The sequence below is a fragment of the Schistocerca piceifrons genome, chromosome 2 (assembly GCF_021461385.2).
Source record: "Schistocerca piceifrons isolate TAMUIC-IGC-003096 chromosome 2, iqSchPice1.1, whole genome shotgun sequence".
Classification (NCBI taxonomy): Eukaryota; Metazoa; Arthropoda; class Insecta; order Orthoptera; family Acrididae; genus Schistocerca; species Schistocerca piceifrons.
The window spans coordinates 34,206,214-34,225,502 of record NC_060139.1 but is presented as its reverse complement, the minus strand read 5'-3'; the positions used below and the strand labels follow the sequence as shown (position 1 = coordinate 34,225,502).

General features: G+C 38.6%; 1 protein-coding gene across 2 annotated transcripts in view; it reads left to right on the top strand.

Moving 5' to 3' along the window:
* The window catches only part of LOC124776364 (glutaminyl-peptide cyclotransferase-like), a 75,672-nt gene that overhangs the window by 50,364 nt on the left and 6,019 nt on the right, over positions 1-19,289 (top strand). For both annotated transcript variants that reach the window (XM_047251315.1, XM_047251317.1), the window contains exon 4: positions 5,469-5,624. In XM_047251315.1, the coding sequence (XP_047107271.1) occupies positions 5,469-5,624 (156 nt within the window). The remainder of the gene's footprint in view (positions 1-5,468; positions 5,625-19,289) is intronic.

The window sequence follows — 19,289 nt, the reverse complement described above, 5'->3', positions numbered from 1 at the left end:
CAAAAAACCCTTCTAGTATTTACAGGTTTAATACTTACATCTGCTTTCATTTAATCTATCATTCACACAGTAGCTAGTTACTTGGCTATTACAACCAGGTATTATCAAAAATAAAAGTAAATTATTCACTCCAATGATCCTCAGTTAAGAACAGTTATGTACAAGATTTAAAATCAAACTTCCACTATTTACAGACTTAAAACTTACATCTGATTTCCATACATCCATCTTTCACACAGTAGGTAGTTACTTCGCTGTTACAACCAAGTATTGTCAAAAATTAAAGTACAATAAATTTTCATTAAAATGGTCTACTGCAGATGTTGAGAAATTCATGGATGGAATAGAAGGAATTGGCCACCAAAAATTCTTTTAAATTATGTTTAAATTGTGCCTTGTCTGAAACTAAACTCTCAATGGTTGCTGGTAACTTATTGAAAGTACATGTTGCTGAATACTGGACACCTTTCTGGGCAAGAGTAAGTGATTTTAAATCTTTATATATATTGTTCTTATTCCTAGTATTGATACTGTGTACTAAGCAGTTAGTAGGAAAAAGAGATGTATTATTTACAACAAGCTTCATTAAGGAATAAATATACTTAGAAGCTGTGGTTAGTATGCCCAATTCTTTGAATAGGTTTCGACATGATGTTCTTGGATTTACACTGCACATTACTCTTACTGTACTCTAAAAAATGTTTTCTCGGTTTGTGGAGTTCCCCAAAATATGATACAATATGACATAATGGAGTGAAAATAAGCAAAATATGCCAGTATTTTAATATTTATATCTTCTATGTCTGACATCATTCACATTGCAAACACAGACTTGTGTAGGCACTTTAGCAGTTCGTTAGTATGTCGCTCCCAACTGAATTTATTATCAAGTTGTAATCCCAAGAATTTTACACTCTCAACTTCTATTTCCATGTCGTCATATTTTATACACGCACTACAAGGAAAACTCTTGGAAGTCCTGTACTGCATATAAGGGCCTTTTTAAAGTTTAATGACAGTGAATTGGCTATGAACCACTTATTAATGTCAGTAAAAATTTGATTAGCTGCCCTTTCTAAATTTATATTTGATTTACTATTTATTGCAATGTTTGTGTCATCTGCAAATAAGACAAACTTGGCATCTGGTAATGTAACAGATGACAGGTCATTAATATACACAAAAAAGAGTAGTGGACCTAGTATGGAATCTTGGGAACACCACATCTAATTTCTTCCCAGTCAAATGATGTCTGATTGCCTACTGCTCAAGTGTTACGTAATGACACCCTTTGTTTTGTATTAGTAAGATATGACTGAAACCACTTTGCAGCACTACCAGTGATGCCATAATATTTTAATTTACTTAAAAGAATGCTGTGATTCACACAGTCAAAAGTCCTTGACAGGTCACAGAATATGCCTGTTGCCTCTAATTTGTTGTCTAATGAATTAAGGACATTTTCACTGTAAGTGTAAATAGCCTTCTCAATATCAGAACCCGTAAGAAACCCAAACTGTGACTTTGACAGTATGTTACACTACTGGCCATTAAAATTGCTACACTAAGAAGAAAAGCAGATGAAAACGGGTATTCATTGGACAGATATATTATACTAGAACTGACATGTGATTACATTTTCACGCAATTTGGGTGCATAGATCCTGAGAAATCAGTACCCAGAACAACCAACTCTGGCCGTAATAACGGCCTTCATACGCCTGGGCATTGAGTCAAACAGAACTTGGATGGCGCGTACAGGTACAGCTGCCCATGCAGCTTCAACACAATACCACAGTTCATCAAGAGTAGTGACTGGCGCATTGTGATGAGCCAGTTGCTCGGCCACTATTGACCAGCATTTTCAGTTGGTGAGAGATCTGGAGAATGTGCTGGCCAGGGCAGCAGTCGAACATTATCTATATCCAGAAAGGCCCGTACAGGACGTGCAACATGTGGTCGTGCATTATCCTGCTGAAATGTAGGGTTTCACAGGGATTGAATGAAGGGTAGAGCCACGGGTCGTAACACATCTGAAATGTAACATCCACTGTTCAAAGTACCGTCAATGCGAACAAGAGGTGACCAAAACGTGTAACCAATGGCACCTTATACCATCATGCCGGGTGATACACCAGTATGGCGATGACGAATACACGCTTCCAATGTGCACTCACCACGATGTCGCCAAACACAGATGCGACCATCATGGTGGTGTAAACAGAACCTGGATTCATCCGAAAAAATGATGTTGTTCCATTCGTGCACCCAAGTTCGTCGTTGAGTACACAATTGCAGGCGCTCCTGTCTGTGATGCAGCGTCAAGGGTAACCCCAGCCATGGTCTCCGAGCTGATAGTCCACGCTGCTACAAATGTCATCGAACTGTTCGTACAGATGGTTGTTGTCTTGCAAACGTCCCCATCTGTTGACTCAGGGATCGAGATGTGGCTGCAGGATCCGTTACAGCCATGCAGATAAGATGCCTTTCATCTCGACTGCTAGTGATACGAGGCCGTTGGGATCCAGCACGGCGTTTCATATTACCCTCCTGAACCCACTGATTCCATATTCTGCTGACAGTCATTGGATCTCGACCAACGTGAGCAGCAATGTCGCGATACGATAAACCGCAATCGCGATAGGATACAATCCGACCTTTATCAAAGTCGGAAACGTGATGGTACACATTTCTCCTCCTTACATGAGGCATCACAACAACGTTTCACCAGGCAAAGTCGGTCAACTGCTGTTTGTGTATGAGGAATCGGTTGGAAACTTTCCTCATGTCAGGACGTTGTAGATGTCGCCACCGGCTCCAGCCTTGTGTGAATGCTCTGAAAAGCTAATCATTTGCATATCACAACATCGTCTTCCTGTCGGTTAAATTTTGCGCCTGTAGCACGTCATCTTCGTGGTGTAGCAATTTTAATGGCCAGTAGTGTATTTTCACAAAGATGCTTAAGTAGATGCTTGAACATAACCTTTCCAAAGATTTTTGAAAGAGCTGGTAAAAGTGAGATTGGTTGGTAATTTGACGGCATTTCTTTGTCCCCTTTCTTGTGGAGAGGTATAACTTCAGCCTATTTAAGCCAGTCTGGGAATGTTCTTGTGGTAAGTGATTGAGTACACAAATAACTTAAGATATGTCTAAGCTCACATGAACACACTTTTATAACTTTGTTTATATGTTATCATAACCAATAGAATGCTTGATCTCAAGGACTTTATGATGGATTCTATTTCTTTGAGTGAAGTAAGTGTCAGTTCCATTTTACTGAGATTGCTTGACTGGTTTCAGATATTCCATTGCATTATTTACTGAACCTGACAACCCCATGCTATCAGTAACAGAGACAAAATACTTGTTTAAATAGTTTGCAACACAACGTGTTTGTTACCAGGGTTTCATTTATTTTTAGAGCTATTTGTTCCTCCCAATTTCTGGTCCTACCTGTCTCTGACTTAACTATATCCCATATTGTTTTTATTTTATTGCTGGATGTATTTATCTTCTTCTCATAATGCAGGTGTTTAGATTTCTGGATAACCTTCTTCTATATTTTGCAGTAATTTTTGTAATGAGCTATAATGCTAGTATCGAAGGTGTCTCTACATAGCAGATAGAGTTTCCTTTTTGTCTCGCATGATATCTTTATCCCTTGTGTGATCCATGGTTTCTTATTAGACTTCTGCTTAATTTGAGTTACCTTCAGGGGAAACAATTTTCAAATAAGGTGCTAACTTTATTAATGAATGTTTTGTATTTTCCATTTGTGTCTTAGATGCTGTAAACATCCATCCAATTAATTTCTTTGAGCAATCTCCTAAACTTCTCAGTTTTTGACTGTTTTATTGGCCTTCAGTACTCAGTTCTGATAGATGTTTTACCCTGACAATTTTCAAACTTTAATGTTAGGTGTTACATGTCATGGTCAGACAGCCGATTTACTACTGGTTTTGTAATGAGGCTTAGTTGCCTAGAATTGTCTATAAAGATATTATCAATGGCAGTCTTAGAACATTTGTATACCGTAGTTGGGAAATTTACAGTATAAATTAAATTGAATGACAATGTAACTGATTTCAGTAACTGTTCACTGACAGTGTTTTTCAGGATATCTATATTAAAATCACCAGCAACCACTAGTTCTTTGTTTTTTTTTAATTTTAGATGAGATAATAAATCATCAAGACCATTTATAGACAGGTTGAAATTTCCTGAAGATGGTCTGTATATGGCTATTATTATAAAGGACATATTATGAAATCCTATCTCTGTTGCACATGCTTCTAAGTGCTGCTCTTAGCAAAATTTATTAATGTCAATATTCTTAAATTTAAAACTGTTTTTAACAAATGTGGCAACTCCTCCTTTCTCCATATTTTGTCTGCAGAAGTAAGAGGCTAACTTAAATTCAGTAAGGTTTAACATGTCTATACCAGTGGTCACATGATATTCAGAGGGGCAAATTATATCAACTGGGTTCGATGACTCTAATTCATCAATGCACATAAGTAGTTCATTAATTTTACTTCTAAGCCCTCGAATATTTTGATGCACTAAAGATAGTTTGCATTTCACACTTACCGAGATGAAATTAGGTGGAAATAATATTTCTGCTGATTGCTGTAAATTTTTAACCAACAGCTGTGTTCACTGATCCAATGTGTCAGGATTATGCTGTTTGATTTCTTTCTCAAACTGACGGTTTGTTTCAATCAAGGATAAACTCTGTGCATATTGGCCCACCATGATTTATGCAATTAATAGAAAGACATTGAATAGGAGAACATTTTAGATTAGAGCATATTAATAGGAGTACTACACTGTTCCCAAATGTGTAATGCAGGAAAACCTCTGTATTTACATTTTTAGTGGGTCTGAAATATGAAATAAGCTATAAATCTGCAAAACACCAAAATACAGTGGTGGTGGACTGACTGAAGGCATTAACAGGTGTTCTGACTTCCGTGTACCCAAAATGGTTTCCTTGTGGGGTTAAAGGTACATGTGAGAGATCCCTACAACTACTGTTTTGTTATATGGTAGTGCTATTGGTAGTTTTCTTCTTTTTGTGGTTGATAGTGCATCATTATGAGGTCAGTTTGTTATCGACGTGTAGTATGTTGAGTGTAGAACTCAAATGTCGCGGCCAGTGTGCTCCTCTTGAATCATTTTTAATGTGCCTGTCCATGACACAATAGATGCTTTCCATTTATATCAACATCCCCGTTGCCATTCTTAGCTGAGTATAGCTTTACCTAAGGAATATTCTGTAGGAACTGTTCACTAAGCTGATTGAATCCATCCAAAGTAGTGTCAGTAGTGTAGGGTGAACATACATAAAATTAACTTTTAACTACTGCAAGTTTCATTAAATGTATGTATTTATGATATGCAACATTACTTTTTCTTATCTGTTTATGTGCAAGTAACTTACAGTTTTCTTTTTGTTTGTAATTTAGGAAGACATGAGTCTGATGTTTATTTTCTTTGATGGAGAAGAAGCTTTCCGTCACTGGAGCCCTACAGATTCAATTTATGGGGCAAGGCATTTGGCACAAAAGTGGGAACAGACACGGTCTCCAAGGAAAAGTGGTGCAAAAGAACTGGACAGAATTGTGAGTAATCCTAATCGTATATATTTTTTCAGATTACAGTTTTATAAAAATTTCTCTTGATACGCTTTGGTACGGCAGTCCAGTTCAATACTTTCTTTTTTTATCTTATGAGAATATAATTCTGGCAGCACCTGCTGACATTTGTCACTTATTGAATAAGTCATAAATAGTCAAAACCAACTGTTCTTCGAGCTGCAGGTACATTTGAACACTACTGTGCTTAATTAGGCATTGGTGGAAATGGCTCACAATTGTATTTCTGTATTTTATGAAAGAAAAAAAAATTTAAAATTCAAAATATATGCTTTAGACAGTTACATGCGAAGACCCAGTTGAGTAACCTCGCCAAAAAGTTGCTACAAAATCAGAGAGAGCTTTATCTCAGATTTCAACAGCCAAAAAAAAGGCAAAAGAAAGTGTAACAAAAATAAAGAATCATTCCGTGAATTCAAAAGTAAGTCTGTCTGCTAATATGGTGGACAATTCCCAAAACTTTTATCTTGTGTAAACTCAACAACCTGATTGAAGTCACCTGTGCTCTCACACGGTGATCACACTGGCAATAAAATGCTGGAGAACACACTACACTGTCCAGTCACAATAATGTGACTACGTGAAGTGGTGCCGACTCCAGCACAGTCGCCAAGTGTGCTAAGTTTCTCAGTTGAGGATCCATTGTGCGAACAGTCTGACTGAAGAGGTCCCACAGATTCTTGACTGACTTCGCAAATCGCAAATGGCAAAGGGAGAACGGTAAACTCATCCTGGTGATCTTTGAACTAAGCACGTACACTGCAAGCTGTGTGACATATTGCTTTGTCCTGCTGGTAGATACGATATGCTGAGGGGTGGACATCATCCCTGAGGATAGATGCATACTTGTGTTGATTGACTGTGCCTTCCAGAATGATGAAATCTTACAGGAAATGCCAGGAAAACTTTCCCCAGACCATAACTGTCCCTCCTCCGGCCTGGACTCTTTGCTTTCAGATGTTTCATGCCATCCGCACCATCAATCGGATGAACCATAAGACACTATACATCGGAAAAGGTCACCTGTGTCCAGTCTGTGAACATCCAGTTGCAGTAGTGGCGTGCAAATTCCAACCTTCATCACCGACGAACAGGTTTCGGCACGGGTGCGTGAACTGGGCGCCTGCCGTGGAGGCCCGTACGCTGCAATGTTTGCTGAATGGTCATTGAGGAGAGGCCGTTGGCAGTCCCTCAGTTCATCTCGGTGGTCAGTTGCACGACTGTTCGCCCGTACACATCTCCGCAGTCATTGTTCACCCCTGTCACCTGTGGCCCGTGGTGCACCGTAGTTACCTCAGTGCTGGTTGTGTCGTGCCCTCTATGCTTTAACCACAGTGGCATGTGAAAATGTGCACACTTGGGCATTTTGAAAATGTTTCTATCCTTGGCCCAAAAGCCAATGATCATGCGCTTTTGGACATCAGATAAATCACTCCATTTCTGCATTACAATAACGACAACACTGTTTTCTGTGTCCCCTTGACAAGCTTTGTATACCCTGTACTGTTAGTGCTGCCGCCTGCCTTATGTGAGTGGTTACTGCACGTTGACATCAAACCTAGATGGTGATCACATTAATGTCACTTGACTGTGTAATACTAAAATATTGAATTACATCTTCTGATTTCCTGTCACCAAGGAATATGCATGTTTCCAGTTTTCAAGAACTCGTACAAACACCGAAATGCCACACATTGAGATAACATGATACTGATAACTCCTGAGTGGAATAAAAACAGTGGGAAGAATGTAGATACATCCACTCGCTGTGTAGTTAAGGCATTGACCGGTAGACAGGCACATAAACAATGTTGAAGTTGTAGCTAAGCATTTAGAAAATGTCAGTTCTCAGTGCAGACAAAGAAGCAAACGGAACACATCTTCACACATACACTATCAGCTATATAGTTAGGGGAGGAAGTGGCAGCAGGGGATTGCAATAGGAATACAGCACCTGCAACTCCTTCTGTTGTGGACAGGGAAGTCATATGTGGTAAATCATGAAATGGAAGCTTGGACTGGGGGAATTGTTTGTTATGATTACACATTTTAGTGGACTTCCTTGCATGGCTGAGAGATCTTCTATTATTATTGTTCTGGCGGGTGCTCTTTGGAGATGGCTTACACCAGAATAGCAATGACAAAGACAAATTAGGAGGAAGTATAAAGAAGCCTGCCATCATACTAGGGCAGATCCATAAGATTCATTATGTAATGTAGAATCTTTTTAAAAATTCAGTCCAAACAGATAGTATTAAAATAAACTGGCAGAGAATGACAACTTAGAGATGTAATCTGATTGGTGACAAACTTCCCTCATCAGAATATTAATTGGTGGAAATTAAGGAAAACTTTTTGTCAAAACTGTTCATTTCCATTTGTATTCTGCTTAAAGGCTGAGTTTAATGTACTTGTGAGTTAATACTGGAAAATTTAACAATTATATTACAGTATGTAAGTGCAGGTAGGTGTGAGATCACAAATCCAAACTTATAGAGTCGATTCCTCCATCAGTCATAGGATCCTTTCTGTCAGTAATTGCAGCTTTTGCTCCCAGACAGTGATTTTTTGTATGTGGAAAACACTAGTTTACAGCCTGTTAAACTAGCCGCCTATAAATGGCGGAGTAAGCAAGTTCGAAGGTTGGAGGAAGACACAGGCATACCATTTTTCCATAGGACGATACCTAGCAACGCACTGATTTTCAGACCAGCCTTTGGGTTGAGGACAACCTTAGTTTCACAGTGTACAAACCCTACACCATAAAATCTGAACTGTTCATGGCAATGTTAACACTTGTTTACCCCCATTTCTGGTGATGGTGAAGATGTAAATATGTTCAGGGCGCATGCGACCCGGGACAACTGGGAGATTCGGGAAGAACTCAGGATTTTTTTCATCCGTAAGAAAATCGGGGAAAAACCTGGGAATTTTTTCGAATTCCAGGAATTTTCATTGTTTTAGTTTTCAGTTAGATTTTTGTAATTTTTGACTGGTAAGGACCAATATTCTAACAAAGAATATTACTGTATCCCAGTACTGCAGAATAATACTGCAGCAATAAAACATGAACGAGAGAAGAAAGACGAAAATAGGACTTAAGTTGCAAACGAAATGCATCATATACAAAATGACAAAAGCAGTGCTCATACAAGCGTCTTCCAAGAGCAAAAAGTGTCAAAGGCTTTAAGAGCACTTTGCAATGCTTCAGAACAATAAGTGGCCTCCGATGAGTGTGATGTTACAACTGTTTGTATTTGTTTGAGCAGTTGCGAGCGGACTCATGTGCATGCGCAGTTGAGTCACATATTTGTAGTACCTATTCCTGCTTCTGGCTACATATATGTTGCTGTTAACTGTATAAACAGTAACATCAAGTGGCTAGATGCTACCCGTAAAAATTTTACTGGTTTGCCGATGCTACCAGCTTCACGTATGTGCATCAGGCTCGGATCTAAGGGGTGGAGGAAAAACCGGGGTATCTGCCCCGGGCAGCAAATTCATATTCTTGAGTGGGGGAAAAAAAACTTGTTTCACGAAGCATCCAGCACACATTGGTCTATTGTTTATTCATATGATTTTGAAACGCATCCCTGTTAATTTTTGCACATTCTAAGTTGATTTTTGAATGCGTGCACAGTGTACATGATGTCTCTGCCAGGGCAATCCTCGTCGCATCTAAAAGTAAACTTTTCAGTGGACTATACGAGCTGAGCGGAATAATGCCGAATGGGCGAATGCCAATTGCTGTTTATGTGGTTGACTGGGTCTGGAATGATCAGCATTGTTATAATTACTAGCGAAAGCCATAGATTCAAACAGCCAGAGTGGAAATAAACGACTAATAACAGGTAAGAAAGATTACATATTATCTTCTCAGTGTATGCAAGAAAATGAAATTTGGACAGAAAGTTTTCAACCAGACTGTACACTAGTGAGGGCCAGTTGTACATTCCCCATCTAGTAGGCGCTTAAGTTCTATTCTGGGAGTATCGTGGAAAAGGCGTTGTACGAACACGTAATGACACCTAACCGGAGAATAAATGCTGGGTAACTAAACCGGTGATTGTGGCAGGGTTAGTGAAGTTAACCGAAGAATAAGTTTTGACACTGGCAGGAATAGTTACAGAATTAGGGATGACAAGATTGTTTGTTAGAACAAGGAAGGAGAAGAAACGGAGACATCACACAAATTATAGACGAATATGACACTTCCAAATTTGTATAAAAATTTTGTACTACTACTTTTCAATCTCAAGCTTGAGAAGCTGGAGCCTATGAATGAAATGTGAAACTATTTCCTAACAGAAAGCTTTTTGCTTGTAGTAGGCGTAATAGACATTTGATATTCGTACTTCGTGAATTATATTCTGTCGTATCATAAAAATGACCATTTCTTCCAAAACAGTCTCATTTATTTGGTGTCTATTACAACTTGTGCAATATTAGACAGGTCTATTTTGTTTTATCCAGCACACAGTGACAAAATACACGTTATCAGCTCGAGAAACCACACCAGTCTTGGGTACTATTTTTATTAACAGCTTTTTCAGTATTAGACAATGACATTTCGTTTTCTCGTGTTGCAAAATGTTTGACAAACTTTGGTGTAATAGTTCCTTCACAGAAAGGAAAGCACACCATGTAAAGCTGTAGCAATATTAGGGAGAACAATTTGCTAGGACGTAGGATTGAAGAAATGAGTAGTCTTGTTTGTGTCTTGTCTTTAGTGGTTTTATGTATCCTACGTTTAATTTTCTCACACATAACAGCAAGTTATTAGCTAATAGACAATAAAGAGTGCAGATTTTGTAAAGAGTTCTTGTTCTCCCGGTTACAAGTAATCCCATCCACTATTAATCGCGAGGGGTGGTTTTTGAAAAAAAAAAAAGGGACAAGATGTTAAAACGACTGACTGGGACCAGGTGAGGCACCACAGGACATTTTAATGTCTAATGTCCTGAATATAGTTCGATGGCATCCATTACAGAGCAAAATACAGTGATGTGTGATGATGCGTGGCACTGCACTTTGGCACACTTAAGACCAAATAATATGTCTTACACTTCTTCCTAGACATATGTTTTATGTATCAGACTCTTCAGAGACATGTGCGCTACAAAATGAACATTTTTTGAAAAGTCTGTTAAATTTGTGGCGTTGTACCTCAAATGCTGGAGAGGGGGAGGGGGAGCCGCTATCTAGTATTGCCCCGGTTCGGAAATATCGTAGATCCGGGACTTACACACAGAGTAATTTGCGTTGTAGTGGGGAGGTGGGCAGTCTCCATTTCTGCTGAGGCAGGCCGTATATTTGAAACGAATTGTTTAATTCCACACCATTGGCTAGTTTCAACTGTTCGTTGCATTTCACGTGCACATTTTCATTTTCTAGCACGTATGGTATTATGCCATAATAAAATACCTAACATGATAATGCAGTACTGGTACTCAAAGAAAATTTACATCCGAATCTGGACATACAAATGTGTACTTTAAGCCAAATGGTGCATTTTAGTATGGTTCACGAAATTCCGATGCTCTTAGAGTACCCTCTGATGTGTACAAACATATGGGCTTCGTGCGGCGTCGTAGCTGCGTAAGCAAGGTGGCGCCTTTTATCTGGCGCTCTGTGGCAACTGCTGAAACGAACCTATTTCTAACAGTTGTTGGAAAATGTTGCGAATGGTGGTTTGAAAAGTGTTACTTTCAAAGCAAATTTGCTTTTACGCAAGATGAACTATGTGCGAGAATGTACAATGAATTTCTTAAATCACAGAGCGTTTGACTCTCATTAAAAATCAACTCTTTGTGGACGACTATTAGAAGAATTTCGAGCCCAGGCGATCAGACATTTATGTCGTTATTAAAAATGTTACTGGCTCATTTGCATGATGTCAAAAAAGATCAAAATTATATGTGAAAACTTAGGTTCTCTTGCAGCTCATTAATCTTAGAGACCAATATTATACGTGAAATCTTTGCTTTTCTTGTAACAACACCATGTATATCAATTTAAACCATTAACTTTTCCTATTTGTGTGGTCGCGCTACTTAAAAATGATGTTGCTATTGGCTGACTACATGACGTGTCCTATGCTCTGAATATCCGCCGTCATCGACTGGCGAGATCACGTGACATGAGCTATGACTGGCTGCACATCGCAATCTCGATTTCATTGCTTCAGGTAGTAACATGCGGTGTTTCGTGGAATTCGAATTTATACTTTCGTCATACGAAAATGCAGCCTACATGTTGCTGCACATCACAGATCTCTCGAAAACGTGTTTTTTTCCCCAAAGTTTCGTTTTGTAAAGTGCCGGGAAATTCTACACTGGTGTAGAACCATAACGATTCAATGGTTTGATAAGTTTTACAGTTCCGAGGAAAAGCATACTGTCACTTAACACGGAAAAAGTGTATTTTCACCCCAGGAGAAAGGGTATTTTTAACCAGGAAATACGGGAATTTTTTTCTTTGTCCGCATATACACTTGATGTTACATGTGCGTGACAAAAAGAAGTGGTCTGTAGATGCTATTAGTCACGTATAAAGTAGTATTAATAGACAAATTCCTTACTTCAGTACCTCAGGTTAGTAGAATATTGATAGATGATGTATTCATATAACTACCTTGAAGTTATGCTAGCATGAGAATTTTGTCAGATGATTATGCACAGTCAGCCTCATTATGTTACTTGCTCCATGTTCTGCTGAAAAACAAATAAAAAAAGATTGTGAGAAAACATTATTAGACTTTACAGTGAACACAATTTCTCAACTCCTAGCATTTCCCAATAGATTACTTTTCAATTATTTAAACCATTTATCAAATAAATACGTACCAATCAAGGAGAAAAAAATTATTCTGTGTGTGTGTGTGTGTGTGTGTGTGTGTGTGTGTGTGTGTGTGTGTCCAAAACAAGAGAAAGATGTCTTCAAAATAGCTAAAGCTTTAAAAATTAGTAAGATGTGGAAGCACTTTCACACTATAATTGGTACACAAAATATTAATAAATTTTTTAGAAAGAACATGTTATTTTTAATTGACAGTTCAGGTAATAAAATGATAACAATATGGAATAATGTTACGAATGACAGAGGCAGACCGTGAAGATTAAGGAGAATGGGAAGATGACAAAGTGTGGTTCATTTCTTGCAGGCTATAATAGGGTGGTGTAATTTTAAATAATACTCATTTTTCTTGGGAGTTTCAATGCAACCACTGAATAAAGTCTTTGGCTCGTCTGTGTCGTAGTTCTAGAGGCCCAGGGTGGATAATACGTATACATAGTGTCAGGGATGAGTTGAGCTGGTGGGTTGTCAGAATAATGACCAATGGTTGCCTGAGTAATCGTGATTATTAGTCATGCATTTTATTGGAGACCAAACTACATCACTCATAGTGATGCTCTGCAGTGATAGTGCCTCTCTGTGTGCATTCTGACGACAGCGAGTGCAGTGGCGGAGGTGCAACAAGTGGGCAATGGACTATTTGATGCCAGTAGCTGTGCAGGAATGCTGAGATGTTGAGTCTGTGGCAGCAAATTTACCGTCTCGGCATGGCCCTGCAGCTCAAGGCAGGGCGTGCCATGATTCTTGTAGAGGAAGACAGCCCTCAGCAGCGGTGTCTGCCACTGTGAGCGGAGGCGTACAGCTTCATTATGTCAACCCAGTCACAGATGGTTAAACAGCTGCACCACCCTGGTCTCAAGCAGCTGCTGCCCTCCAGGGCAGAAGGTCGGTTTCAGTTGGAGTGAGCCCAGCAGTGACTGATCGGCTGTAAGCCACTGGGTCCATTGTGATGGACTTCGAACCAGCAGTAAGCCTGTTGGTGACGGAGGGAAAGTCGTGTATTGGCTGCTTGTAGCTAACAATGTTGCCTGGCGTAGAACTCCCGTTATAGATGATGCTGCCAGACTGAGATCTCTTCAGCTAAATATGGATATTTATGTTGGTTTGGGTCTACTTGTTTTCCCAAAGCACTGCTTCCAACCACTTACGCCAAAACAACCCATCTTGGAGGTGTACTAACTGGCAGGCTGATGCTGCAGTTGGACTGTCTTTCTGGTGTATCGATGTTACTAAGTTGCTGGCTACTGGTTTGGCCTGCTCTGTTGAAGTTGGCCAGTGGTGTTTCTCAATATGATCATAGGGGTCATAGTCACTACGATTCTTGTCTGTCCCTCTCAATAACAATTAAATTAAATCTCACTGAAATACAAAACCAGGAAAATAAGTTTGTTAGTTTGGGTACATACTGTACAAATGATGTGCCCCGACAACGTGATTATTAAACAAAAATTGCCACTACTTGTAAATGAATTATGTACATTCAGCAGTGGACTGGTCAAGAATGACCTATTGCTGTTGTATTTTTGACCTGAATATGACACGAGCCCCCATATAGAGTTGCAAAATGTTTATAAATTTAAAGGAAACTATTCGTAAATGTGCCACTGACCTATCTGTAAGTTCACAGAATTAAGAAACTTGAAAAATATAAGTTTAACTCTGTGAAATAATTCAAAGAGCAAACCAGCTCTGTGCTCGAATAACATATTCCAACCAAGGCTGCCTTCTATAGAGATAACATCTGGCTTTCTCCTTAATCGTAACAAGCAATTTGTGTAGTTGTTCACCAGTACAAATTACAACTTAATACACTTACGTGCTGTCTTAAAACTAATGATATAAAATATGCACACCAAGATGCTGATTAAAATGATAAATTATAATAAATTTTAGGATGAATATTTTAAAAACAATTTTTGTGTAAATATGACTGTATTTAGTCTTAGTGAATTGTACCTTGGACATGTACTGAATACATATATGTGGCACATCAGTGTCATAGAAAATCAGCTGCTCTTTCTACTAATGTCATCCAAATTTATGTAGCTATAATGGGATTGAAGTTATGGGAAAAGTGTTGAAAAAATTATTTAATTAACCAAATCAGCAATTAAACCCTCAAAATTTACGATCTATATGTTGCGTATAATGTGTGGTTGCATTCTCCAGCACACGATGCAATCTGTTTGTGTTATTTTGTATATTTTGTATAATTATCTATGCAGACTTTAATTAAGCACTAGTTCAAATGTTTCTTATCAGCTAATTAAGTGCATAAATAAACATGTGGGTAGATCAATCGACTTGTCTTGACAAGTGCTTTCATTTGGTCAGATGGTCTTGTTTGTGGCTTAGTCAGGTTAAGTGATATTACATTTGTTGCAATAAGTCATTACAAATTTCTTTTCCATTAATTAATTAATTAATTAAATACTTCATATCCATAAGCAGACTGTACACTAAAATAATTGTCTCATTAAGCTCTTTTAATTTGACGGATTGTAATTTCTTGTACTTTTAGTTGTTTGTGTCACAAGTGCTTAATTGTGTATTACTAAAACTTTTTGCTAACTGCTAATGACATTTGTGATATTATTTTTTTATTTATTTTTTTACACGTCAAGTTCCGTAGGATCAAATTGAGGAGCAAATCTCCAAGGTTATGGAACATAAAAGTAAAACAGATAAAAATAAAATGTTTGTGAACCCGAAAAAAGTCAAGTCGTAAGTTTAAGTAAACGCAATCAACAACACAACAAGAATAAGCTTAATTTTTCAAGGAACTCCTCAACAGAGTAGGAGTAGTGACCCATGAAGAAACTCTTCAGTTTCGATTTGAAAGTGTGTGGATACTGCTAAGATTTTTGAGTTCGAGTGGTAGATTATTGAAAATGGGTGCAGCAGTATACTGCACACCTTTCTGCACAAGAGTTAAGGAAGTCCAATCCAAATGCAGGTTTGATTTCTGCCAAGTGTTAACTGAATGAAAGAAGCTTATTCTTGGGAATAAGCTAATATTGTTAACAAGAAATGACATAAGGAATATATATATATTGAGAGGCCGATGTAAAACACCCAGACTTGTGAACAGGGGTCGACAAGAGGTTCGTGAACTTACACCACTTATTACCCAAACTGCCCATTTCTGAGCCAAAAATATCGTTTTAGAATGGGAATAGGTATCCAAAAATATAATACCACATGATGTAAGCGAATGAAAATAGGCAAAGTAGACTAATTTTCATGTCGAACGATCACTCACTTCAGATACCCTTCAATAGTAAAAACGGCAGCATTAAGTCTTTGAACAAAATCCTGAATGTGGGCTTTTCACGACAGTTTACTATCTATCTGAACACCTAGAAATTTGAACCATTCAGTTTCACACATCATATGCCCATTCTGTGAAATTAAAATATCAGGTTTTGTTGCACACAACATCCTTTACTACCAAGCTACTGTCATCAGCAAACAGAAATATTTTAGAACTACCACTAAGACTAGAGAACATATCATTTATATAAATAAGGGAGGGACAGGAGTGGACCCAACACTGATCCCTGGGGCACCCACCACTTGACCATACCTCACTCAGACCCTACATGACAGCCATTCTCAACACTGTGAATAATGACTTTTTGCTGTCTGTTGCTAAACTAAGAGGTGAACCAATTGTGAGCTACTCCCTGTATTCCATATTGGTCCAACTTCTGGGGCAATATTTTGTAATAACCACAATCAAATACTTTAGTTAAATAAAAAAATATGCCTAGCATTTGAAACCTTTTGTTTAACCTATCCAGTACCTCACAGAGAAAAGAGAGTATAGCTTTTTCAATTGTTAAACGACTTCTAAAGCTGAACTGTACATTTCATAGCAAATCGTGTGATATAAAATGATCAATTATCTTGACATACACAGCCTTTTCAATAACTTTAGCAAACACTGATGGCATAGCAATAGGTCTAAAATTGTCTACATTATCTCTTTCTCCACATTTATAAAGCGGCTTTACTACTGAGTACTTTAATCGCTCAGGAAACTGGCCATTCCTACAGGAAAAATTACAAATATGGCTAAACACAGGGCTAACATGTGCAGCACAGTACTTTAATATTCTGCTAGGCACTCCATCATATCCATGAGAGTCCTTAGTCATCAGTGATTTAATTATTGACTCAATCTCCCCCTTGTCTGTATTACAGAGGAGTATTTGAGACATCAATCTCTCAAAGGCATTTGCCAATAAAGTTATATGATTCCCTGTAGAAACTAATTTTTTATTTAATTCACCAGCAACGCTCAGACAATGATTGTTAAATACTGTACATATATCTGATTTATCAGAAACAGAAATATTTTTACTATGAACTGACATATTGTCAGCCTTGTGCTGCTGACCAGACACATCCTTCCCAACTGATTGTATGGTTTTAATTTTATCCTGTGAATTAGCTATTCTGTTTGCATACCACATACTCTGTGCCTTCCTAATAACATTTTTAAGCACCTTACAGTACTGTTTTTAATGGGCTACTGTAGCTTGATTTTGATACAATTCCCACTTTGTTCTACATGATATCCTCATCCCACTAGTCAGCCACTCGGGCTGCCTTTTACTGCTAGTACCCCGTTCAGAATGTTCTAATGGAAAGCAACTCTCAAAGAGCATGAGAAATGTGTTTAAGGAAAGCATTATATTCATCATCTATGTTATAGGCACTATAAACATCCTGCTCTCTTGTTCCTTGACAAGGTTTAAAAAACTCTATTGCTGTTGGATTAACTTTCCTACATAGATTGTAATTATATGTGACATTTGTTTGAGTACAAAAGCCTTTTGGTGTTAAAATTTGTGCATCATGGTCTGAAAGGCCATCTAGTAATGAAGAATGAGTAAAAATATTGTCTATGGCTGCACCCTAGTTGGAAAAAAACAGTCTGCATCAGATCATATGATTTTAGGAGATCTATCAACATCGTTTTTCTTGCACCATCGTATACAAAATTGATGTTGATGTCACCACATACAACTAATTTCTGGTACTTCCTACAAAGTGAGTCAAGAACCCTCTCTAGTTTGAGCAGAAATGCTCTGAAGTCAGAGTTAGGGGACTTATAAACAACAACAATTAGAAGTTTACTTTCACTAAGTTCAACTGCCCCTGCACACCATTGAAATATCTGTCCAGTGCAGTACTGCCATGATATGTCTGTGGACTCAAATGGAATACCTTTTTTTACGTACATAGCCACTCCCTCACCCCGCAAGAAACTCCTTGAAAAACAGCCAGCTGATCTGTATCCTGGTAAGGGAGGCCTCTGAATTGTCAAATTATTTAAGTAATGCTCCGATATACCAATAATTTCAGAGTCAACATCTATAAGCAGTTCACTAACTTTATCTCTACAACCTCTTATATTTTGATGAAATATGCTAGTTCCTTCCCTACTTGGAAACATGATGTCCACTGAAGGTGAGCCCTGTTAGAGGGATTTCCTTTAAGCAGGTATACCTATCAGCTGACTTCAATCCAGAAAAGGTGCAGCTCTAACACCAACTCCTACAGAAATTTTTCCATGAGTGATCCTACCACCACCCACCACACTCTCACCTATAAGCTTTGCCAGCCTCCCCTACCCATACCTATGGAGGTGCAGGCCATGCCTAGTGAAACCCGATCTACTGATAGACTCAACTGGCACCACTTAAATGTGACCCATGTCCTCTACCATCAGCACCTTCTCCAGCCCCATATTAACGCACCTAACAGTCGCATCAGGATGAGGCCCATCATGACGCTGAAACAGTTGCACGAAATGCACATTAGAGCCACCAATTGGAGTAGCTATCTTTACCAGATGACCACCTACATCGTATTCCTCGTCCCTATCGAGACTGTTCCCCACTATCACTACCTGATCCTCGTCCGAAAATTCCTACATAACTCCCCTATGCTCTCAGTCACCTGAGCCAACCCTGCACTAGGCTTCACAATGCTGGTGACCTTGTTCTTTCTGTTAAGACTTTGCAGCTGACCTAGGCCTCTTTACTGCTGATGTCTTCTGCATGCTCCCTACATCTACAAATACAAGAGGCTTCTCTCCACTCAACTCTGACAGGTGGTCAAATCTATTGCATATACGTAAAGTGTAACTGTCTGAATACCTCCTCCTAGTAGCTGCCTTCTTGCCATTTCCAGTTCCCATTCCCCACCACCCTTCACCCTCCTCAACCTACCTGGTTCCTTCTTTAGACATTGTAATAGCACCTGAAGGGCACAGATCTTACACTCCTGCTCCTCTATCAACTTATTTCTACTACATATAAGATGAACATCAACAAAAGCAAAACGAGGATAATGGAATGTAGTCGAATTAAGTCGGGTGATGCTGAGGGGATTAGATTAGGAAATGAGACACTTAAAGTAGTAAAGGAGTTTTGCTATTTGGGGAGCAAAATAACTGATGATGGTCGAAGTAGAGAGGATATAAAATGTAGACTGGCAATGGCAAGGAAAGTGTTTCTGAAGAAGAGAAATTTGTTAACATCGAGTATAGATTTAAGTGTCAGGAAGTCGTTTCTGAAAGTATTTGTATGGAGTGTAGCCATGTATGGAAGTGAAACATGGACAATAAATAGTTTGGACAGGAAGAGAATAGAAGCTTTCGAAATGTGGTGCTACAGAGAAATGCTGAAGATTAGGTGGGTAGATCACATAACTAATGAGGAGTTTGTGGCACAACTTGACGAGAAGAAGGGACCGGTTGGTAGG